The sequence below is a fragment of the Panicum virgatum genome, chromosome 8N (assembly GCF_016808335.1).
Source record: "Panicum virgatum strain AP13 chromosome 8N, P.virgatum_v5, whole genome shotgun sequence".
Taxonomy (NCBI): Eukaryota; Viridiplantae; Streptophyta; class Magnoliopsida; order Poales; family Poaceae; genus Panicum; species Panicum virgatum.
In genome coordinates, this window is record NC_053152.1 from 48,780,724 (window position 1) to 48,806,585 (window position 25,862).

At 45.7% G+C, this 25,862-nt stretch overlaps 1 protein-coding gene across 4 annotated transcripts; it reads left to right on the forward strand.

Annotated features, from left to right (window-relative positions):
• The first annotated feature begins 246 nt into the window (after positions 1-246).
• Positions 247-16,228, forward strand: LOC120686392. Of its 4 annotated transcripts, none has more exons than XM_039968592.1 (5): positions 247-457; positions 669-736; positions 893-2,078; positions 2,217-2,574; positions 15,109-15,590. In XM_039968592.1, exons 1-5 carry the CDS (start codon positions 355-357, stop codon positions 15,113-15,115), a joined length of 1,722 nt encoding a protein of 573 aa, XP_039824526.1. In that variant the 5' UTR covers positions 247-354; the 3' UTR covers positions 15,116-15,590. The 4 variants fall into 4 exon arrangements, 3 of the variants coding, with proteins under 3 accessions (XP_039824526.1, XP_039824524.1, XP_039824525.1); XR_005680158.1 differs by adding an exon at positions 15,686-16,228 and having other exon boundaries at positions 248-457; positions 893-2,574; positions 15,109-15,376; XM_039968590.1 differs by having other exon boundaries at positions 248-457; positions 893-2,574.
• Positions 16,229-25,862: the final 9,634 nt, after the last annotated feature.

Here is a 25,862-nt window from a genome sequence, read left to right on the forward strand (position 1 = left end):
TTTGTCCAGATACATAGCTAGAATTGTATTTATTTTGAGACAGAGGGGTACTTTTTATGAACAATAGATGCTATTGATAATAATGATATCATGTTTTACCAAAATAAGCATACCATTTTTTTGGTAAAAAATACTCATCAGACGAAAATGAAAAATGAGTACCACCAACTACTTACTGTACTTTTTTCAAAAGAAAAAAAAATCTCAGATGTAATAGCGAGCGACAGACGTCAAACGGAGACTACGCCCGCGGCGGCGGCTCAGCTGGGTGGGGTTTTCTCCGCCGGAAGGGGCAGGGCCGATCGAAGCCGCGCAGAGGAGAAATCAACCCCCGGCCCCCGCCTCCGGTCGGCGATGGCCGCCGGCGACACCGCAACGGTCTTCCTGGAGACGACCCTCGGCACCCGCCTCGTCGTTTCCTTCCCCGCCGGCGCCACCACCGTCGCCGACCTCAAGGGTGCGGGCCTCTCCATCTCCTCCCCATTCTCCTCGCTCTCCCAGCTAGAAAAAAAAATCCGCATTTTTCTTTCTTTTCTTCTTGCTTGTTGCGATTCTATGCAAATCGATCTCCTTCCCCCCACGAATTTGTAAGCGATCTTCAAATTTTGTGCGGCGTGGTTGGAAAACCCACGAGCTGAAAACCCCATACCCCCAAATTGTACTTGCAGGCCGAGTGAGCGCGGAGCACGCCACCTGTTTCCCCCGCACCGGGCCAATCGCCGTCACATCCTTGCAGGTATGGTGCCGCAGTGACAATGCGGATGCGCAAAGGCTCAATCTTTGGCAGCCAATTTCGTTCCGGCTGCCTTGTTCAGGAAATTCGGGTGATTCCCGTTGCGGGGAATTTCGTTTCCTTTGGTTTTCATCCATTGGCCACTGCTTCGTTTTGCAGGTTAAGCTAGATGGCTCCTGGTTTCAGCTCACCGATTCCATGGCTGTGAGAGATGCTTTCGAGTGGGTTAAGGGGCCCTGGCGCCTCCTGGCTGAGGCTCATGAGCTTCGCTCTCATCCGCTTGCTCGCAAGGATGCAAAGTGTGAAACTAGTGATGCTGAACCAAGTGCCGGCCGGCCTGTCATCTCCGATAACTCCACACAGATGCAGTACTTGATGCCTCCTGCAGGGTCTCAGGGAGGTGGCAGTCTTGCCTCTGGTGATGGCGTCAGTGACACCCCACAGATAAATCAGCAGGATAACCCTCAGGAAGGTGATGAGCATGCCTCGGGTCAGGGCAAAGATGAAACTACCATGCCACAGAAAAGTTCCGATCTTGATTTAGCCGCAGGCGACAGAGACACCCTACTGCCCAACCAGGAGGACAAACCTCAGGAATGTGTTGAGCATGCTTCTGGTCAGATCGAGGATGGAATTGCCATGCCTCAAGAAAGTTCAGATATTGATTCAGCCACAGGTGACAGTGGCACCTCACTGGCAAACCAGGAGGACAAACCTCAGGAGTGTGTTGAGCATGACTCCGGTCAGCTCGAAGATGGAATTACCATGCCTCAAGAAAGTTCAGATATTGATTTAACCACAGGCGACAGTGGCACCCCACTGGCAAACCAAGAGGACAAACCTCAGGAATGTGTTGAGCATGCCTCCGGTCAGCTCGAAGATGGAATCAGCATGCCTCAAAAAAGTTCAGATTTTGACTTAGTAGCAGGCTACAGTGACGCCCCACCAATGAACCAGCAGGACAAATCTCATGATGCTGTTGACCATGCCTCTGTTCAGAGCGAAGATAAGCCTACCATGCATCAAGAAAGTTCAGACCTTGATGCAGCAGCAGGCAGAGGGAATGGTCCTGTTGGGGGTCAACAAAAGGACATCATCACAGAACGAAGAGGGAAGAAACGTTATAGGGAGGAAGATAAAACCAACGAAAGCATCGTTGTAAAATGTGGTGACGATCTGTCCTCTCTTGCTAGCTCCACTTGTAATGCTGAATCATCTGAGAAGAAGAGTTGTGTGGCTGAGCAAGCAAAATTGAACAGTGTCCCCTTGCCATATGATTTGGAAGACCATTCACATGGTTTGGGGAAAAATCCCTCTGGTGGCCAGAAGGAGACCTTGGCATCTGGTGCACATAATGTTGAAAGCAGCAACAATGAATCAGATATCCCACCTGGGGTTGAGTCCATGGAAAGAGGAAAGTCTTCGGACAGAGAAGTGAAGACAAAGAGAGGTGACAAAGAACCACGGATAGCTGGATGTGGTGGTGCACATAATGTTGAAAGCGGCAACAATGAATCAGATATCCCACCTGGGGTTGAGTCCATGGAAAGAGGAAAGTCTTCAGACAGAGAAGTGAAGACAAAGAGAGGTGACAAAGAACCACGGATAGCTGGATGTGGTGGTGAAAGCAGCTGCAAAAGAACAGATGACCCACACTGTGTTGAATCCATGAAAGAAGATGTCAAGTGGCCAGTTTCCAATAGCCATTATCTCGACAAAGGGGAAAATGGAGGGGCCACATCAAATGTTAGCATAGAACGGATTTGTTTCAGAAGAAGGCACAAGCGGATTGTTGTGCGCAAAGTGCCTATAAGCAAGGCAATAAAGATATATCCTTTCAGGTAAATCTGCTCTTTCCCTGAGATATAATGTGCTTATGGCTGACACCAATAGTTTACTACATTAAGTAGTTAGAATATATTTTGTTTCTGCCCCATAAATGATCTTAAAAGCGAGCAATATAATTTTCAAATTATTGTGAACAGTGCTTGTATGTTGAGCATGCAACCAGAGTCAATTTTATTCATGTACATACAAAAATACGGTTTAGGCGTCTTTCTCCCATCTGGAAGTTCTCGAATGCTTCAAATTTCATCATGTGTTGGCTTCATGTTGATATAGGTGAACTGATCATGTTTTGATAGCCCTATTTGGACCCAGTGGTTTGAAGCTTAGTTCCAAGTGGAATTACTAGTTTAATAAACTAGGCATATTATAAGGGATATATAACTGTTTGAACTTTGAAGTAAAGCCGTGAATAAATTCTGTGTTAAACTAAGTGTCTAAAAAGCACGAACGAGGTAGCAGGGATGGTATGGTTAGGAATTCCTTGAATTCTTAGCTATTGTGTTATGCAAAGTGATAAGTTAGTTTAGCAAGTTATCTAGTCAGTTTGTATAATCCTAGTTGGTTGTCTATTTCCTAGTTTCTTAATTTAGCTAGATGACACCTCTTAGATAAAGGTAGCCTAGTCTTTCTCAGGGGATGAAGCAAGTTTCGATCAAAGTTCTCTGAAGGACAAGCATGGTCAGAGCCTCCTGGTGTAGTCACAAGCCCTGTTGATGAAGGTGATTGGCAACATTATGTTCCACCAATACACCACCACCACCATTACTGATCTGCTGCCCTAATAAATGTGTATGAAATGTTGTAATGAAACCTTAATGATATTTTTGCTGGCAAGTTGGGTAGCTGTTGTCGACCGAAACCCACCGGCGAGCAACGACGGGCAACACGAAGAGCCGGGAGGTTGCTGGTGCGCTGGCAGGCACTGCTCCCTCGTCGACGGCCCGCAATTTCCGTCACGCGCCCGGAGAATGTGTGAAAGCCGGGCGTGCCACCTGACCTATACCCGATCAGGAGGGTGTAGACGTGCTCCGAACAGTTTCCTGCATACAAAGACACGTGTAAACATAAGTCCGAGCCGTGGTCGGCTCCCCGGGACGACTCTTGCATCGGCTTTGAAGAGCCGATCGAGTCCCGGTGTCAGATGGGATCTGATTGTATCCGGATATGATAAATAGAGCAAATCACTATAAAACTGCTTCAATCAAGTCTAATTAATCTTAATCCACGATGGTAACAGCTTCACTACTGGATCGGAACATCCTACACGTGACTAGGCCTAGCGAACGTAACAAACAACTAAACCACAACCTAAAACAGAGGCCTAAGAACTAGCAAGAGCCGATTCCCGGAACAATCCCTATCAAGGCTAAGATAAAGCATCTACTACGCCACCGGATCATCCAATCCGTTTGCAAGGCCTAACCCAGCAGATATTATGCCAACTCTTAAGATAAGAGCAAACCATAACAGATCGGATCTACTAAACATGAAAGAAGCAGGTGTTGTCCCTGTGCGACTAGTTCTATGCGATAAGAACTAGCGAGAGATTGAAACGTGACTGCACAGAGACAACATGATATTCGCAGATGATAAGCAACAAAGCACAAAAGATCTACTAAAAGTCATGCTACGAACATCATGATAACTAGTACTACTCGCCATAAAAAACGCTTCAGTACGAGTAATACCAAGGTAAAAGCAAGAACAATACTGCCCTGATCGCAAGAAGCGATCAGGGCAGCATGGCACTTACTTGGTTGAAACCCTAGGATTAGGGGTGGCGATGCGCCGAGAGTTGTTGTTTGCGAGTCGTGATGACGCTCTCCTTACGAATAACAAAGGATACATATTTATAGTCCGGAGACTTGGGAAACAATCTAAACTAATCTTGTCCCGATTGGACTCTATCTCTAATCTTAAACTAAATCTAAGGATACACGGCCAATGTGGCCCATATGCTCACGCAGGAGCCGATTTACAAGCCTTCCTCAATCTTCTTCTTTAAGCCCATCTTGCTTTCAGCCCATAAATTAACAACACATGCCCCCTGGTTTTGGCAATGATAGTTCCAAAACCAATCCGTCGCTTCATCTTCCCGTTAATGCTCATTAATCATACTGCAGCCACCAAGGAAGACGCAACATCTCTGCAACTAGCTGCTCGTAGAATGTGAAACTGCCGATCCATCTTCTATCTTCTTACTATTTAATCTCCCTATGCATCGGCTCTTCTTCACAGCAAAACTCCATCTTCTTCCCAAAGCCAGTAGCACAGAAACCACCCCAATCCTCCAACAGCCATGGCCATCTCTTCCTCCTTCGGCTCCAACTCGTTCGGAGACTCTTCTTCTTCTTCCTCTTCCCCTTCTTCTTCTTCCTCCCTCTCGGCCTCGTCCATCGACTCTATCCCAGAGAGCCGAGAGCCGACCCCTGAGTGGGACCCAACAGCGGCCTACGAGGTGCTGGCTCCTCTGCACTGGGACGCAGAGGAGTTCGACTTTGGGGTCGCCTCCGAGGAGGACGAACCCATGACCGAAGGAGAAGACCTCCGACTCCTGTTCCAAGAAGAGTCGGAGAAGGACGAGGAAGAAGACCCCTCATCGGACGGAGTCGACTCTTCCTCGGAAAAGGAGATCGACTCCCCCTCCGATGACGACGAGCCGATGGGCGGAAAGCCCTTCCAGTTCCTCGGGTCCTCCGAGGAGGACAGCGAAGAGGAGGTCAGCGGCGACGACGGCGGCTGGAGCGACTCCGGGTCTGAAGGTGGCAGCAGCGCCTTCAGCAGCGACGACGACGACGACAACGGCAGCGACGACAACGGCAGCGGGGATGTGCCAGCCCGAAGCCCCAAGCGTCGTAGGTACTAGGTACCTACGAACAGTAGTAATACCATAAGGGTAGAATCACAAAGCCGAAGGATTGATTCCTTTGTAAAATCGGCTTTCCCTGTAATAAACTTTCCTTTAATGAAATCGAGTTCCGTCAATCTTGTGTGTCTTCATTTACTTTCCCAAAAAGCCGATGGCAACGCATCAGGCTTCCATAAATATCCAAGAGCCGACGAAATTCAAACTAGAAGTAACCCGCACAAGAATAATACTTCCAGTCTGAACCAAACTCGACGAACCCTCAAATTCGAGTGCAATTCGAAAAACAAACTCTACAAATCCGAGCAAGAACCCTCCAGGCAGTCGGAATTCGAACCAGAATCTCCAACAACCAAACCCTAAGTCCACAGATCTGTGACCATGGCGGATTCTGCAGTTCAGACAACAAGCTCTAACGATGCGGCAATCCATGGCCTGAAGGTAATATTCGGCCTAATCTTTTAGTTTTCTTCAGCTCACTAAGCTTCTGAAACTGAAACTCTGAAACATGACACCAAACGCATATTTCTGAACTTTTGAACTTCAGGTGTCAGACATCCTTCTGTCGCATCCCTCCAATCCAAAATCTTTCTGTCTTGGCCCACAAACCCATGAAACCCCCACAGATTTGATCTCTTGTGAAGCAAATAGGATTCCTTTTGTGAGCCAAAACATCGATTTGAACCTCTGGGCCGACTGCTTAAGAGCCTGGCCTAATCCACCTGAAAGCTGGATAACATGGTATAACAGAGTAGCAAAAACCCACATGCCCTTGTGGCAAGATTTGAGCATAGCCGATGCACTTAGCCTATCACTGTCACCCCTTGACAAAGATGAAAATCTTCTGAAAACCATCGGCTAGTTCTGGTCTGATGCTCTGAATTGTTTCCTTTTTGGTCACGGACCCATGACCCCTACTCTGCTAGATGTTGTCATGATCACCGGACTAGACATTAGCTCTCCTAATCCTGCTGCTCACAAAATGGCAGAAGTCCCCTTTAAACTTTCTTCCAAAGTCAACTGCACAAACTGGGGTACTTACATGAGTCAGCACATGAAAACAAAAGGTCCAGTGACTGAGAAGGAACACACAGCCTTCTTAAATCTTTGGCTAGAGCACTTCATCTTCTGTGGCCCTTCTTTAGCTCCAACTAAGAACTATCTCCCCTTGGCCTATCACCTGGCCCATGGTAATCACACTGGCCTAGGCAAACTTTTTCTTGGAGAAACATATAGATATCTCCACTTAATGACATCCAATCTGCTCAACCACAAGAAACTGAGAACTGGAGGCCCTTGGTGGTTCATTCAGTTATGGGCACAGCTGTACTTCCAGCATCATATTCCCAACTTCCAAGACCTGACCAAGAATTCTTTCCCTGATGAAAGTGGCAAACCAATTAGATGCACAAGCTATGGCCAAGCTTTATTCAGTCTCCCCGGCAGTAAACTGAACTCAATAGATGCAGCAAACTGGTTCAGAGTCTTCTACAAGGGCCTAGATAATCCCCTCTACTTTCCATTTACTGAATCTGAATCCTTCGAAAACCCAACTGCCTTTAGATTAGATAACTTTGCCGATGACGACAACACTCGGCATCTGTATTCTAGGATGATTCAACCTAGCTTCCTTCCTGTTGGCATTAGCACCTCTAATAGAATTATCAAGCCAGGCTATGAATCTTACCAGCCAGTCGTAGCAGCTCGGCAACTTGGTCTAGGACAGGTCCCTCCCCACTTCCATATTCACCACCTGGTGGAGAGCAGAGCCGATCTGCCCGATGGTCTCACCAGTTCAAGATGCTACAGCATGTTTGATGACCTCCACATCCCAATACCAGCCGATCTGTTCTTTATCTCTTCATCAATCGGCTTTGATACTTGGTGGAACATGTGGAGAACTCATGTCTTCAGAAAAGCTCTAGGTCCTCGACTGCAGCAAATCGATCCTGAATATGTAATCCTCGAGGAAGAGGTACTGAATTTGTGCATTTAATTCTTCCTAAGTCCCCTATCCTTTTCTCTTGGCTAATCCTGCTCATCCTGTTAGCAGCAACAAGATGGCCCAGAACCCATGACCAGTACTGGGGAACCATTTCACTTTCTTCCAACTGCTCCTGATGTACTTTTCTGCAAAGGATCACCACCAATGAAGAAAGTGATAATGACTGTCCAGCCAGACTTACTTCAGTCGGCTTTCAAACGAAGACAAACTTCTGCAGTAGTTGCCCCTCGAGTCTTGACCAAGAAAAGGAAGATGATCACCAGGCGAGTGATCAAGAAACCAGTACCAACTTCTCCGAGCCCATCAGAGTCCAACACCAACCAGGTAACTCATCATTCAAGAACTTTTTCTTTATTTCAGACATATATACTCTGGTTGACTGTAATTCTATTTTCAGGATGCAGCTGAAGAAACCTCCAATGCAGAAGGCCTGAATCAACATGAGACGGCTTCAACTCCTGATGCACTGATGGATATAAACGAAGAACAAGCTGATACAGTCGATGCTCTTGACGCTAATACCAGCTCTGATAGGACGATTGCTCCTGAACCGACCAACACTTCTTCTCCAGAACAGGTGACATTACAAAACCAATTCTGAACCAGCCGATAACTTCATAAATGCACCTTGTTCTAACTCCAAAGATGTCCATAGAGCTTTGACATTTCAGATTTGCTTTCCTTCGACCCGGCATCAATGGGTCTGATTGTCCCTGGAGCAGAAACATTATCTCTGCAGCAATCGGCTAACTTAACACATCAGCTTCAACTCATCAAGGATCTTCTATCCGCTCCAATCACCACTCTGGTTGACGATTCCAGCAAAATAAAGAACATCTTCGAGCAAATAGAATCCCAACTTCCAGAGCCATTGCAAATCAAGCTCTGGTCGGCCAGCAACCTCCCATTCTTTCGGATAGAAGTCAGTAAAGCACAACAAAGGATGGAAGCACGTCGCTCTCAAACTTTTCTGAAAGCTGACATTACCCAAAAGTGCAAGGCCCTCAACCAGAAGAAGGCAACTCTAGATGTCAAAGCTGACGTGTCTGCCAACGTGAACCGACTCAACCTCCTGAAGAAAGAACTGGCGGAACTCGAAGAAAAGGTCCGCACCACCAAAGAACTCATCCAGGCCGAAGAAACCTCCATCGCAAACTCCAAGCAAGAAACCCAGGAAATAGCCAAGCAGATACAAGCAGAGTTTCCAGATATCAACACCTTGAGTCGGCAGATAGTCACAGGCGATGACAAGGATGACGAAGCGATTGTAGCACGAGCAGACGCCGTCCGTACTGAAGCCATCCATGCCATAGTGGAATTCCTGAACCAGTAGATAGGCTCAAGAGAGAATTAGTACCGCCTGTTAATTTGAGACTTGTAACTGTTCTTTTAAAACATCTTAAGTCGATGGTCACACATCGGCTGTTCGCTTTTCATATTTTTCACTATCCAACTCAAAGTGTTGGCCTGTCATGATTTTTCTTTTTCTTTCTTTTTCTTTTTTTTACTGGCCAACTCAACGTGTTGGCCTGTCGTGATATAACCAGATGGACGTCATCGGCTTTCATTACTCGCCTTCCCACATGCTCGGGAAATACCTCTTGAGATGCTGACCATTGACAGCAACAGGAAACTTGACACCATCCAATTCCTCGAGCATGTATGCGTTCCCAGGCAAAACCTGATCAACCTTGTACGGCCCATGCCAAGTTGGAGACCATTTACCAAACTTTTTGTCTTTAGTTCCCAATGGCAATACCGCCTCCCAAACCAAATCTCCAACTCGGAAATCCTTAGGCTTGACCTTCTTGTTGTATGCACGGGCAACTTTAGCTTTGTTCTCTTTGATTTTTTCCAGCGACCAAAGCCTTAGCTCTATCAGGTCCTCCACATTATCGTTCATCAAGGCTGCATACTGTTCAGCAGATAGATCATTCTGAAACTCAACACGCCTTGATCCAGCCGTGATTTCCCATGGTAGCACAGCATCCTGGTCGTAGACTAGATGGTACGGCGACGTCTTGGTGGACCCATGACATGAAATACGATATGCCCACAAAGCTTCTGATAACACCTCATGCCAGCGCCTAGGATATTCATCGATCTTTCTCTTTATAAGCTTGATAAGGCTCTGGTTGGATGCTTCAGCTTGTCCATTAGCTTGGGCATAATACGGAGATGATCTGATCAGCTTAATCCCCATGTCATCGGCAAACTTTCTGAACTCCTCTGATATAAAGACCGATCCTCCATCAGTCGTAATGGTCTGAGGGATCCCAAACCTATGAATGATGTGTTCTTTGACAAAGCTGATCACATCTCTCGATGCTACTGACCTCATGGGCACTGCCTCTACCCACTTTGTGAAATAATCTGTGGCAGCTAAGACCCATTGGTGACCCTTGCTAGACGACGGGTTGATCTGTCCAATCATGTCCATGCCCCATCCTCTGAATGGCCAGGGTTTGATGATAGGATTCATCACTGATGCTGGCACTATCTGAATTTTGCCAAACCTCTGACATGCTTGACATCCCTTGTAATATTTAAAACAATCTTCAAGTATAGTGGGCCAGTAATAACCCAATCGCCTAATCAGCCATTTCATCTTATGAGCCGATTGGTGAGTACCGCAGGCTCCTTCATGTACCTCATGCAAGAGCCGATTTGACTCTGAAGGTCCCAGGCATTTAAGTAATAGTCCTTCCAAGGTCCTGTAGAACATATCGTCCCCTATCAGAAGATACTTCATGGCCTTGAGTCTTATCCTTCTGGGTGCCCCCCGAGCCGAATCCTTCAGGTAATTGAAGATATCGGCTCTCCAGTCTCCGGGTTCTAGAAACTGAACCTCCACATCGACTCCATCGGCTGCTTCCCTGTACCCGGAAGCCATCTGTGCCAAATCATTGGCTTCATTGTTCAGAGTCCTGCGTATCCAGTGGAAATTGATGTATCTAAATTGTGACATCAACTCACGGCATTGCATCCATATCGGGAAAAGAGCCTCGCTCTCACATCTATATTCCTCCATGAGCTGAGAAATCACCAATTTTGAGTCCCCAAAAATTTCCACCGCCTCTGCTCCAGCTTCAAGGAGTAGTTCCATCCCTTTGCGAACGGCTTCATATTCCACCAAATTATTGGTGCATGAGGCAGTCATTCTGATGGAAAAAGAATATGTCGCCCCACGAGGCGAGACCAACAGAATTCCCATACCGCACCCATCATCACAAGCCGATCCATCAAAGAACATAGCCCAAGCATGAATAAATACTGCAGCAATATCAGTGCTGATCCTGTCCGCAACAAGATCCGCCAGTGCTTGTCCCTGACTGCTTTTGCAGGCTGGTATCGGATATCAAACTCTGACAATGCAAACATCCATTTTCCAAGTCGGCATTTCAGGACAGGAGCCGATAGCATGTGCTTTATGATATCTGATTTGCATATAACAATTGTTTCCGCCGAGAGCAAAATATGACGAAGCTTTGTACATGTAAAGTATAAGCAAAGGCAAAGCTTCTCGATTTCAGGGTACTTGGTCTCGGCGTCTAACATGCGTCTGCTGAGGTAGAAAACCACCCTCTCCTGGCCATCATGCTTCTGAACCAACACTGAAGCAATAGAAGTGTCACCCATGGATAGGTACACATAAAACGGCCTATCATGCTGAGGAGGAACCAACACTGGAGGCTTTGACAAATATTCTTTGATTTCATCGAAAGCTTGCTGTTGTTCTACCCCCAGCGAAACTCATCATCAGATTTGATCTTCACTAGACCCATGAACGGCTCAATGCGCCCAGACAGATTAGAGATAAACCGTCTGACAAAGTTGATTTTACCGATGAGCTTCTGCAATTCTTTCTTCGTAGTAGGTGGCTTCATCGTCTTCACAGCTTCTTGACTCTTTAGGCCGATCTCGATTCCCCGTTCATGCACCAGGAATCCCAGAAATTGACCGGCCGATACACCGAAGACACACTTCTTTGGGTTCATTTTGAGCCCGAACCTTCGAGTCCGCTCCATAACTTGACGCAGATCCTCTAAATGCTCCGCAATTGACTTGGACTTGACCACAACGTCATCAATATAAATCTCCACCAGCTTGCCGATGAGATCATGAAAAATGTAATTCATAGCACGTTGGTACGTTGCACCGGCATTTTTCAGTCCGAAGGTCATAACCAAGTACTCAAACAAGCCAACTGCACCTGGTACTCTGAACGTAGTCTTGTTCACGTCCTCTGGGGCCATGAAGATCTGGTTGTAACCGGCGTTGCCATCCATAAAACTCATCATTTTGTGGCCAGCAGCGGCATTGATCAACGTCTCTGCAACAGGCATTGGGTATTCATCCTTCGGAGTTGCTCTATTGAGATCTCTAAAATCGACGCAGACACGCCATCGGCCATCTTTCTTTTGTACCGGCACCACACTGGAGATCCATTCCGCATACCGGCACGGCCTGATGAACCCAGCATCCAGCATCTTCTCCACCTCTTTCTTAACTTCTTCTAGGACTTCGACCTTCATCTGACGTGCTGGTTGCTGAAACGGCCGAAACCCCTTCTTGAGCGGGAGCCGATGCTCGACGATGCTTCTATCCAGACCGGGCATTTCAGTGTAGTCCCATGCAAAACAGTCCCGATACTCTTTCAGTAATGCAATCATCTCCTCACGCAAAACCGGATCCAACTTTTTGCTGATAAATGTCGGGCGTGGCTTATCCCCAGAACCGATGTCAACTTTTTCCAAATCGTCAGCTGACGTGAACCCGTATCCTAGTTTGCCGTCATCTGAGAAACCAGCTGCGAACGCAGGCGAGTCTTCATTGTCTGCAAGATCAGCGGCAAACACAGGGAGATGACAAGAAAAATTATTTGGCCAACCGCATGGGCTGGCCGCCTCTATACTTCCATTATATTTAGCTGTTGTCGACCGAAACCCACCGTCGAGCAACGACGGGCAACACGAAGAGCCGGGAGGTTGCTGGTGCGCTGACAGGCACTGCTCCCTCGTCGACGGCCCGCAATTTCCGTCACGCGCCCGGAGAATGTGTGAAAGCCGGGCGTGCCACCTGACCTATACCCGATCAGGAGGGTGTAGACGTGCTCCGAACAGTTTCCTGCATACAAAGACACGTGTAAACATAAGTCCGAGCCGTGGTCGGCTCCCCGGGACGACTCTTGCATCGGCTTTGAAGAGCCGATCGAGTCCCGGTGTCAGACGGGATCTGATTGTATCCGGATATAATAAATAGAGCAAATCACTATAAAACTGCTTCAATCAAGTCTAATTAATCTTAATCCACGATGGTAACAGCTTCACTACTGGATCGGAACATCCTACACGTGACTAGGCCTAGCGAACGTAACAGACAACTAAACCACAACCTAAAACAGAGGCCTAAGAACTAGCAAGAGCCGATTCCCGGAACAATCCCTATCAAGGCTAAGATAAAGCATCTACTACGCCACCGGATCATCCAATCCGTTTGCAAGGCCTAACCCAGCAGATATTATGCCAACTCTTAAGATAAGAGCAAACCATAACAGATCGGATCTACTAAACATGAAAGAAGCAGGGTGTTGTCCCTGTGCGACTAGTTCTATGCGATAAGAACTAGCGAGAGATTGAAACGTGACTGCACAGAGACAACATGATATTCGCACATGATAAGCAACAAAGCACAAAAGATCTACTAAAAGCCATGCTACGAACATCATGATAACTAGTACTACTCGCCATAAAAAACGCTTCAGTACGAGTAATACCAAGGTAAAAGCAAGAACAATACTGCCCTGATCGTAAGAAACGATCAGGGCAGCATGGCACTTACTTGGTTGAAACCCTAGGATTAGGGGTGGCGATGCGCCGAGAGTTGTTGTTTGCGAGTCGTGATGACGCTCTCCTTACGAATAACAAAGGATACATATTTATAGTCCGGAGACTTGGGAAACAATCTAAACTAATCTTGTCCCGATTGGACTCTATCTCTAATCTTAAACTAAATCTAAGGATACACGGCCAATGTGGCCCATATGCTCACGCAGGAGCCGATTTACAAGCCTTCCTCAATCTTCTGCTTTAAGCCCATCTTGCTTTCGGCTCATAAATTAACCCTTGTTAATTTATGGCGATAACAGTAGCCTAGTTTGGGCACAGACTGAATTACCAAATAAGCCCTTTGAGAACACTTGGAAACTGATAGACAAGCAAGCGAAACTGCATTGTAAAGAACTTCTGTGTTGGGAAGGAAGGATTACATGTATAGTAGCGTTGTCCTTTTGTAACTAAAAGTACCCTTTTGTCCCAAAACGTTAGTAGTAATACAAAAGAAATTCTGTTTATGGGCTAGTAGTTCTACAGATGCTTATAGGGAATGGTCCACCAAATGCAACAAAAAATCTGGTACAGAAGTTGAATAAGCAATGCATGTCAGACTGTATTCGAGAAAAAAATAGGTGATAGGTCTAACTCATGCATCTCTAACAAAGGCTTCTGTGAATCCTAAATTATATTGAACAGAACCCTAAAGTATTGGACAAAAAGCAGTCATATATTGAACATAATCCTAAAGTACCACTTAAAATCTGTTTTGCTTCTGTGAATCCTTCACTGTTTATAACTGCTGGTGGTAGTTGTTTAGAAAATAATGCATCATTTATAATGTGAACCTCCCCCAAGAGGGAGGTGCTGTTGAGTAAATATCTGTTATAAAAGCTGATGAAACAGCTCAAGCTGTCATATCAGAAGCATCTTTCAAAGCTCAGCAAGACAAAGGAAAAATTGAACAGGGGGTGGGGTTATGATTTCCGACCAAGATCCGATGGTCATTGATAATTCACAGAGGGTGTACAATTTCAGGAAAAGAGTAAAAAGGAAAATGAGTGAGCTCTAAAGGTTATATGAAGACTGGGAGGTTATTTGCAGATTTAGAGAAATTGTGGACTAGGGGTTTATCATGTCTATGGGCAAGTGACTGCATGGGGCTAACCCTTAGTGGTATCCAGCAACTCCTTCGTCTATTTCATGACTGTGGTGGTGATAGCTAACATCCGTAAGACGCGTACTGAAAGTTGGAACAGAAAAAAGGGAATCGTACAGTGAGGAATTCATTGAAGTCTTAGCTAATGTGTGCGGAATAGTGTAATGAAACCTTAGAGTTTTTGTTGCCAAATTTCCCTTTGGCTAGTTTGTGCACAAAACAGAGTACCTTGACAACACTAGGAAAGTGCCAGACATGCAAACGGAACTGCATTGCACATAAAAGTATATACTCCTGTGTCAGGAAGGTTTACATGTATAGTAGCACTATCCTTCAGCAGCTACCCAAACAAAAAAATCAAAAGGTCTTTGCTGAAGCTTACTTTCTTTGGCTTAAATGCTTGAGGTGTTTGTCAATTTTGTGTAGTCATGCATACGGCCATACATCACTTGAAATGAGATGTCGTGTATAAAATTTGGAAATGGAAAATTGATGTGATTGGGAGAATGCCGTCTTGCTGATTTGCAATGCATACATGTTTCAGCCATTCTTTTGGGGTTCAGGAAGTGGAGGAATGGGATCTGCTTGCTGACGCTACCTACGTGTTGTATCTTTGATTCGAATCCAAGTTAACGAAATATTTAATTACTTTTCATGTTTCTGCAGGTGTTAATATTATCTCACCTGGATGATTTTGCACAAGAACATGTTGCTGAGAAAGCTGAGGACAATTGAGAGAAAATGGCAAATGCTTTTGAGTACAACCATGAATCTGAACCAGTGCATTTGTGAGCGTTTCATCAACAGTTGGAACCTGAGCTGTACCCAAGCTGTATTCAAATGGTTGTACGTGTAGCATTGTCACCAATAAACTCAATAGCATCTGCCCCTCTAAACTCATGATACAATGGTGTAGTTCCTGAGGTTATCTGAGGTATAATTTCAATTTCTGATGAGCTTCTTACTATAGTCATTCAAGACCATGGTATAAGATGCACAATTGCTCATCATGGCTGACTTATGGAGCTTGATGCAACTTAAACAATCTATATTTAGCTGGAATGTCCTCATTGGCTTATTGCTGTATCAATTTATGAGCAACCTGATTTTGTTCATGAACTTCAATTCCTTCTAGGATTTTCTGGCAACTGGTTTGCACTGATAGATATCTGGTAAATCTCTGTATTACATGAGTTCTTGCAAAGAAACTTACAACGCGCTGATGCAAGTGTTTATGCTGTAGAAACTGAAGAAGCCAACTCAGGTTTGCTGGCACCGGATATTCTTCAGTCGTTACCATTGATCATTCATTTATTCTCGTGCTCTGTCCTGCGTGTTGCCCACTTTTTGCATGCCCTATTTGGTTTTCCAGAGCATTTACTTTTTGTAGGTAAAGTTCAAGTAAATCTGCGACATCCTGGGTTCACAAGTGGAGTTCAGACAATATTTTTCAGCAGATTTCAGCGCTGATTGGTTAGTTGCAATGTTGGATAGTCCTCGTGCAGAATTCTGCTGCTGTTGTCTTGTGGAGTTCTTCTGGATGACCATGGCAAGGTTGATGCGAAGAACAACTCCGCTCCCACCAGAAGCAGAACCAGGAATAGTAGTGGGACTCTCCCCATATTGCTGTACGGTTTTCAGCTTGATATGTCAGTGTCACCTATATATGACCTATACCAGAAAATGCTAACATAATTACAAGGAGAACAAAAAATCCGGTACATCTCTGTAAATTGATTGCATCATATATTGCAGAATTATCTAAAAGAATGTGTGCTGGAATTAATACTGCAATGGAAACATAATAAGCATAAAATTAAACCATGTATCATGTATCATAATAAGCATAAAACAGCTGCGAGCCTGCGACGTGTTCTCTTCTAATTCTTCCACATATTCCCGGTCTTATCGTTTCGCACGAACAGACCTCAATCAGCACTGCTGGTCATCAGTCCGCGCACAGTTTTGTAGAACAGGCTGGGGATTGGACCAAGGCGACAACCGTGGCATGCATGCCTGGCGCCGGGTGCAGCGGCCATCACCGCCGCCCGGCGGCCGGCGCGCGGCTGAGCTCTCACGGCCGTCACCGGCGCGTGCCACGGTGCAAACGCAGGCTTGCGTTCTGGCGAAGCATCGCTGCCGTTGTCCCGCTCGATCGGCACGCCGGCAACGACGACCTCCGCGACGCCGTACGTCGTCGATGAGCTGGACCGTCCACCCTCCGGGCTCCGGCCCCAGAACCAAAATGGAACCAAGTCCGATTATTGCGATTCTTCTACATCCGGGCCGCACGTGTGGGATACGACGGTCATCATGGATCCAAGCGGTGGAGCGCTGCCTCCTCTCCTCTCCTCGCCCCGTCGGAGCGCCGCCGTGTTCGCCGTCATCCCGCTGGTACGGCGTGCGCGCTGCGCCGCAAGGTCTGACATATATGCATGACCTCCTGGCCGGAGCTCACCAACGGCGACAGCGGGAACGTCCAGCAGCAGGATGCAGGGAGAGGCTGGTGCGGTTCAGACCGGCCGCCTCCTCACGACGTCACGACACGCGCGCTGGCTCCCAACGAGGCTTCTTCCGGCGTTCCTGACACCTGACCCTCGCCGCGGCCGTGGAGGGACACCAGTGTAACGAGCGATTTGTGGAAGCACAAGTTCAGTGCTAAATTTGTGGTAGCAAGAAGCTAATAAGGTCCTGACGACATATATAGATGAAGTTCTGAACATCTGTAAAATTTGAAGCTTCAGTTATGAAAACAAAGGAGATTAGAACGCAGGAGTTCGTTTGTTTCCTCAGTGATAAACTATATATAAACTTACTTACGATTGTTCATCTGAGGCTGCCATCACCAATTAAAGGAGAGTAGAACGAGGGGTGTGCTAGATTCTTTTTTTTTCTGGTTTGGTTGTTTTGGCTTACATGCGATTATTCATCTCTGATTGCAGGCACCAATCCAGCCAACATATATATGAGGAGTAGGCTCATCTCCCTTCGCTTCTTCTTCATTCTTTCCTCCCAATAATATGGAGGGGGGGGGGGGGGGCGCTGAGCCCTACAGATCCGCCACTAATTGCAGTCACATATGCGATAGTAATGTATTTAATATTAGTGATTGGAAGAAATCTGTATCTTTTGCAGATCTCACAAATCAACAAGGCATTGATATTGCCTATTTTTTTTATTGACTATTTCAATTGATATACATTGAGCATGCATCTTACACACCTACATTTGTTTATTTACTTTACATCAGTTTTGGTTCCAACGTGTTCAATATTGGAGATAGGATTGATTTACTATAGATATGGTGAAACATTTAGTTTAATCATTGAAAATATTACAATTCGACAAGTTAGGGTGATGGCGTCGGCCCTGTCACACCCGGTTTTAAGGACAAAACCGAATGCATAACTATATGTATGCCAGGATCAAGTTTCATACATATAGAGATATCATAAGTGAATAATCAGTAACAGTATCACGAAAAAGAGAAACTAAAACAATTAAAACACTATCAGAGTTATACAGCTTATCCTGGAAACGGAGGCTTCAAACTTCACAGGCAATCGACTGGGGGTTGCGTACGCCTAGAACTCAGCAACATCTTCAGAAAACTTCATAAACCTTCTCCTTCTGAACAGCAGTAAGTAAGGGTGAGTACATTTATGGTTGGTACTCAGCAAGGCCACAAGATATAACCAGAAAATGCTTTAAATCCATCTTTAAGTTTATTAATCATGTGAGGGTCCAAACCGCTCTTGACCGTGAGCACGGCTAACCGGTTAGTTTTAACTCTGCAGAGGTTGTACACTTTCACCACAATTCGCGTAAAAGTTCCGAAGAACTTTGAACCCAACCACGCATATGTGCTGATCAGGCACAATACCACACTTCCGAGGTGTGATTGCATAGGGACGCTACGAGGCCTTTACAAAGATTCCCTAACCTATGACAATCCGCTAAGGTTTCAAGTCAAAGCGGTCATAACACTGTCCTAATGAGGTGGTACCTTGCCAAAGGACCATTAAACAATACCAATTGCCCCAAGAGGACCGAGCTATACCCCGTCGATGCATCCCCTCTTGCCCTTTCGGTAAGATTGTCACAAGCTAGAGTCTCTAATTAATCAGCCAAGACCAGAGCCATATAGTATTGTGGTTGTACTGTTTTCTTGGGTGGTTCTCCATGTTCCAATTAAATCATATCATCTTGTAAATAAAGCATAAATAGAAGTATGGTTAGGGTCACTTGCCTTTCTCCAACGAAAAGCTACTCTTACTGCTCTTCAGCTTTTGCTCACTTGCAATTCTTGATCTTCAATCTTCGAACAATGATCCTTCTACTCGGAACAATCTTCGGGCAAACATACAAAGCAAACAAAAAGATGCAACTAAGAACATTACACCAAAACAAAAGAAAGACTTTAAAAGAACGCACTAAAGGATAGAGCTTGCTGCTACGGTTACGAGGGCTCAAGAAACGCGGAAAACGGAACTAAAACGATGATTCTATGGGATAAACGATGCTTCAGGGATCTAGTCGCGATTAACTAAAAGGTTAAGGACTAACAGAAAATATTTGCAAGACACAGAAAACTATGCTCACAGAGGATAACAAGGTCATAAAACTATCGCACACGTTGCAAGGATCACGTGAGCGCGAGAATCGATGAAAACGGAGTTAAAACGTGAAAGATATAGCTAAAACAAGGTTCTAGGGACTTGTTTGCGATAGATTTATACTTCCAGGGCTAGCTCAAAAGAAACCAGGGACTAAAACGAAATTAAACCTAAACTATAGGGGTTAGCTTGCAAAACAACGCTCTAAGGATGGCGGGACCTATTTTGGAGAAGCTCAGGGGTTAAACCATAAAAGAAAGGACTGGTTTGTAAATTCTTTTCACCTAGCATGGACCGCGGGTTGATTTGCATGAAACCGAGGGTCTCTTTTGTAAAAGTTCCCCGGTTGACCGGTGTATGGCTGGTTTGACTCGGGCTAGATTGGATCTGGGCCGTTGGATTAGATCTGGACGACTTGGATTTGGTTTATATGGTACCTAATTTGATCCATCCGATCTAGATCAGACGACCAGGGTGAGGAAGGGACGGTGGACGGCGGCGCCAGGCCGGCGAGCGGCGGCGCATGGCTGATGTAGGCCGAATTCGGCCCTCGGTGCTCGATTCGAGCCGAGGTCGGGTCGGGGAGCTTGCGCACGAGCTCACAAACTCGGTGGGGTGCTCGGGAGGGGGTCTAGGCGGCCGGAGCAGGGCGCGCAACGGCAGCCGGCGGAGCTCAAACTCCGGTGAGCTTTTCCGAGCCCAAGAACGTGCGAGAGAGAGGGATTCCGGGGCGATGGACGATCCTCACCACGTGGCGAACCTTCGGAGCGGTGAAGACGTCGAGGTTGGGCGGCGAAACGGCGGCGTGGCGCGGAGCTCCGAGCTCGGCAACAATGGCGGCTAGGGTTTGCGCGAGCTAGAGGCGGCGGCTCAGGCTCAAGGGGATTCGGGGTGGGGGCGCATTGCTTTTATAGGGGCGAGGACCGGGCCTCGGCGTGCGAGCCCAAGGCGGCGCAGCGGCGTGCGCCAGGCCGGGTCGGACTCGGCGGAGTCCTGCCCAAGCACGCGGAGGAGAAGGCCCTGACGGGCGGGTCCCGCGCATCAGCGACAGAGGGAGGAAGGGAGAGGGGGTTGGTGGACTGGGCCGGGGAAGGAGAACCGGGCCGGCGGTGGGACTTTTGGGCCACGGGAAAGAAGAAGAAAACGAGAGCTGGGCCGGTTTGGGCTGAAAACGAGTTTTCCTATTTTTCCTTTTTGCAAACGGTTCAAACAAATTCAAGTTGAATTCAAATTCGAAGAATTCAAATTCAAATTGAACCACAATATTAAAACAATGCAAGGGTAGCAAGAGTGCAACACACAACCAACTTCATTTTAATTTTTTTTAAATTCAAACAAACTTTATTTAATTTTACTAAATTCCCTGTGAAGGAAAAGAAAATGTTGTAAAATTTTAAAACTATGAGAAAATTGTTTATTTATTTTTAATTTTAATCACATCATGAAATCCAAAAATTTCAGGGTGTGACAGAACTACCCCCCTTAGAAGGAATCTCGTCCCGAGATTCACAAGGCTAGCATGAGACAAAGGTTTAGGTGGGTAGCATCCAACACATATTATCTTTCTTCTCAGATCGTTCCTTCTTACAACGTATACTTCTTAATTCCTGGTAACTCATACAAAACGCTTCACGGGTATTCAGTCTAATTCATCCTTTAACTTCCATTCTTTCCACAGCTTCGTTGGCACATCTTTCGAAGAACATCCTTCGTACCTTGATAAAGTGATTTGAATAGAGCTTGATTGTTTCTTTCTGGCTTGGAGTCTTGTATCACCTCTCAAGTCTTCATGTACTTCTGTCATTAATTATCATTTTTTTTACACCAACTGGCAAGGTGTCCATCTTCTCCAAACCTGAGGTAATATAATCAAGTATTACGGGACCTGGTCTTCTTATGCTTTGTTGGACAGCTATCAGCATAATGCCCTTCTTTACCACATCCAAAACACACTCTTTTAACATACCCATTTCGACTTTCTTATTTTGTGGGACATCTATTGGCATAGTGGCCTTTTTCACCACATTTATAGCACATTACTCTTTTAATACATCCATCCCGACTACTTTTCTGCTCCTCCACAACTCTTAGTGGAATAGCTTGTACATCAGGATCCTTTTTGGCAGAGGGGTCACATGGAGGTTGAACAACTTTTGGCTGTGGTTGATTGAAACTAAGTTGAGTACCGTTATCTGCCAATGATTGTGGTAACTCCATATTCTCTTGGCTTGTTTTACTAATTTGTTTCTTAGGATGCTTGCTTCTTTTAGGCTGATATTCTTTGAAAGTGATTGTCCAATCCTCGAGATTTATAGTCGGATTTCTATCTTCAGCTTGAGTAACTCCTTCTAGGTTTGGAACGTGCATAGATAACTTTCTATTGATATCTGAATGATAACGTTGGCTTGCTTTTGTTGTCATTAAACTATCTTCTTGTAGACATCGACGGCCATAATGCTCACAACATTGGCACTTTTCTGAAGTCTTACTAATCTCATGTTGTTTCTCTGTCTGTGGCTTTGGTGCTTCATAGTTTCTCTTACGCTTTTCATTGTTCCATGCTTCCGCTACTTGCCTCTTCACTGGTCCGGTAGGAATCTTTGCTTTGGTCAACTCCATGCTATGAGGTGATGCTATATTAGGCTGCAACCTTCCTTGTAAAACACGAGCTTGCATAGCTAATAGCTTCTCTTTATCAAACGGTGGCAGACCGGTTGTGACTTGATTATCACTGCTAACAGGGTTGTGGCTCCTAGGAAATGAGGCTTGCTCTGTAACATGTTGTTGGATATTGACCCTGGTTGGAACCATTGCTTGTACTCCCTGAGTTTGTGCTGGGATGTTGAGGTCTTCTTTCTCCTTTCTGCTGGGACTCACCATCTAGTTGCGTGGTAAGGATAAGGTCAGTAGAGAGAATGAAAAAGAAAGATCGAATTAACAAGGCAAAATCCATGATATCCTCTTCAACTCTTGGTGGTCGCAACTTAAAGAAATCAAGGTGGAGGGGAGAAAGACATGGGGATAACAAAAAGAAAAAGAGAGCATTCTTGTCTTCAGTTTCTTTCATTTGTTGATCATTGTAGACGAGTGTTGCCATGGACTTCTTCCATGAACTTCTTTCTTGACATCCTTTAAATGATTAGGTAGAAAGATAGAAGATAACAAGGAGGTGGGAGGTACATAAGAAGAACCCATCTAGGCAACTGATGTCATTGTAGGTAGAAGACCCACAATACACCGACAATCATTACAAAGAAATGAAATCAAACAAGGTCATAAAGACAAACATCATCATGCAAACACAGAATTCCACCAGACATCACAGTCAAAGACGATGCTAAACGATGTTAATAGAGCTAGAAGGGGTACTCCTAAGCTTGATTGCATCTTCCAGCTTCGTCATGGATGACACGTGCCTCCTTCAACTTGTCCAGCGTTGACTTCACCATCGTGATTGTAGTAGTAGTGATAGCGTCACCATGTGGCTCAAGCTTGATTCTTTGGTAGTGCTTTGAATTTTCCATCCAACATGAGTAGGAAGGTGAGCAGGTGGTATTATTTTCAATTAAACTCGACTCCTTATGATGAACTAGCAGTTCTATTCTTAAGATGACTTGGATCTCAGATGACTTGGACAGGCATTAGTATACATGGCGCGGATCATCTAATTTTCTTGAATCACGAAAGATACTTTGGAATAAAAAAAATCAAGGGATGATTCCAGAGCGGTATTGTTGTTATTATTATTATTATTATTTTGGAAAGAAGAGGCACAATGTGAAAACTGAGCACATTGTAAACAAATTAAAAGAAAATAGGCTCAAGAAAGATAAGTTAAAAGAAATTCAAGGATGGAATTTTGTATAATCATGCATTAAGGAGGATTAAAATCAAGGAGTGATCCAGAAGGGGAAATTAGACCTACCAGAATTGAGGGTCTAACGTTTGCAAAATAATAAGGTGCAAATGAGAAAGTGGTCAGATGAGAAAGGTGAGTTATCAAAGCGGATCGAAAGAAGAAAAAACTAAGGAGTGAGAATATTCAATGGAGGGGGTCAAGGAATAAGTATGAATAGATTTGATATCAAAAGAAACCTTAGAACACGGCCATTGCTATCTAGGCATACGTCCTATAGTCGATACAGCTCTGATACCACTTCTGTCACACCCGGTTTTAAGGACAAAACCGAATGCATAACTATATGTATGCCAGGATCAAGTTTCATACATATAGAGATATCATAAGTGAATAATCAGTAACAGTATCACGAAAAAGAGAAACTAAAACAATTAAAACACTATCAGAGTTATACAGCTTATCCTGGAAACGGAGGCTTCAAACTTCACAGGCAATCGACTGGGGGTTGCGTACGCCTAGAACTCAGCAACATCTTCAGAAAACTTCATAAACCTTCTCCTTCTGAACAGCAGTAAGCAAGGGTGAGTACATTTATGGTTGGTACTCAGCAAGGCCACAAGATATAACCAGAAAATGATTTAAATCCATCTTTAAGTTTATTAATCATGTGAGGGTCCAAGCCGCTCTTGACCGTGAGCACGGCTAACCGGTTAGTTTTAACTCTGCAGAGGTTGTACACTTTCACCACAATTCGCGTAAAAGTTCCGAAGAACTTTGAACCCAACCACGCATATGTGCTGATCAGGCACAATACCACACTTCCGAGGTGTGATTGCATAGGGACGCTACGAGGCCTTTACAAAGATTCCCTAACCTATGACAATCCGCTAAGGTTTCAAGTCAAAGCGGTCATAACACTATCCTAATGAGGTGGTACCTTGCCAAAGGACCATTAAACAATACCAATTGCCCCAAGAGGACCGAGCTATACCCCGTCGATGCATCCCCTCTTGCCCTTTCGGTAAGATTGTCACAAGCTAGAGTCTCTAATTAATCAGCCAAGACCAGAGCCATATAGTATTGTGGTTGTACTGTTTTCTTGGGTGGTTCTCCATGTTCCAATTAAATCATATCATCTTGTAAATAAAGCATAGATAGAAGTATGGTTAGGGTCACTTGCCTTTCTCCAACGAAAAGCTACTCTTACTGCTCTTCAGCTTTTGCTCACTTGCAATTCTTGATCTTCAATCTTCGAACAATGATCCTTCTACTCGGAACAATCTTCGGGCAAACATACAAAGCAAACAAAAAGATGCAACTAAGAACATTACACCAAAACAAAAGAAAGACTTTAAAAGAACGCACTAAAGGATAGAGCTTGCTGCTACGGTTACGAGGGCTCAAGAAACACGGAAAACGGAACTAAAACGGCGATTCTATGGGATAAACGATGCTTCAGGGATCTAGTCGCGATTAACTAAAAGGTTAAGGACTAGCAGAAAATATTTGCAAGACACAGAAAACTATGCTCACAGAGGATAACAAGGTCATAAAACTATCGCACACGTTGCAAGGATCACGTGAGCGCGAGAATCGATGAAAACGGAGTTAAAACGTGAAAGATATAGCTAAAACAAGGTTTTAGGGACTTGTTTGCGATAGATTTATACTTCCAGGGCTAGCTCTAAAGAAACCAGGGACTAAAACAAAATTAAACCTAAACTACAGGGGTTAGCTTGCAAAACAACGCTCTAAGGAAGGCGGGACCTATTTTGGAGAAGCTCAGGGGTTAAACCATAAAAGAAAGGACTGGTTTGTAAATTCTTTTCACCTAGCATGGACCGCGGGTTGATTTGCATGAAACCGAGGGTCTCTTTTGTAAAAGTTCCCCGGTTGACCGGTGTATGGCTGGTTTGACTCGGGCTAGATTGGATCTGGGCCATTGGATTAGATCTGGACGACTTGGATTTGGTTTATATGGTACCTAATCTGATCCATCCGATCTAGATCAGACGGCCAGGGTGAGGAAGGGACGGTGGACGGCGGCGCCAGGCCAGCGAGCGGCGGCGCATGGCTGATGTAGGCCGAATTCGGCCCTCGGTGCTCGATTCGAGCCGAGGTCGGGTCGGGGAGCTTGCGCACGAGCTCACAAACTCGGTGGGGTGCTCGGGAGGGGGTCTAGGCGGCCGGAGCAGGGCGCGCAACGGCAGCCGGCGGAGCTCAAACTCCGGTGAGCTTTTCCGAGCCCAAGAACGTGCGAGAGAGAGGGATTCCGGGGCGATGGACGATCCTCACCACGTGGCGAACCTTCGGAGCGGTGAAGACGTCGAGGTTGGGCGGCGAAACGGCGGCGTGGCGCGGAGCTCCGAGCTCGGCAACAATGGCGGCTAGGGTTTGCGCGAGCTAGAGGCGGCGGCTCAGGCTCAAGGGGATTCGGGGTGGGGGCGCATTGCTTTTATAGGGGCGAGGACCGGGCCTCGGCGTGCGAGCCCAAGGCGGCGCAGCGGCGTGCGCCAGGCCGGGTCGGACTCGGCGGAGTCCTGCCCAAGCACGCGGAGGAGAAGGCCCTGACGGGCGGGTCCCGCGCATCAGCGACAGAGGGAGGAAGGGAGAGGGGGTTGGTGGACTGGGCCGGGGAAGGAGAACCGGGCCGGCGGTGGGACTTTTGGGCCACGGGAAAGAAGAAGAAAACGAGAGCTGGGCCGGTTTGGGCTGAAAACGAGTTTTCCTATTTTTCCTTTTTGCAAACGGTTCAAACAAATTCAAGTTGAATTCAAATTCGAAGAATTCAAATTCAAATTGAACCACAACATTAAAACAATGCAAGGGTAGCATGAGTGCAACACACAACCAACTTCATTTTAATTTTTTTTAAATTCAAACAAACTTTATTTAATTTTACTAAATTCCCTGTGAAGGAAAAGAAAATGTTGCAAAATTTTAAA

What these genes read in the sequence shown, in the direction of transcription:
- LOC120686392 (XM_039968590.1), top strand. Translation starts at nt 355, where the DNA reads ATGGCCGCCGGCGACACCGCAACGGTCTTCCTGGAGACGACCCTCGGC. An exon ending in CACCGTCGCCGACCTCAAGG is followed by an intron (nt 458 to 668) that starts GTGCGGGCCTCT and finishes TTGTACTTGCAG; the next exon opens with GCCGAGTGAGCGCGGAGCAC. An exon ending in TCGCCGTCACATCCTTGCAG is followed by an intron (nt 737 to 892) that starts GTATGGTGCCGC and finishes TTCGTTTTGCAG; the next exon opens with GTTAAGCTAGATGGCTCCTG.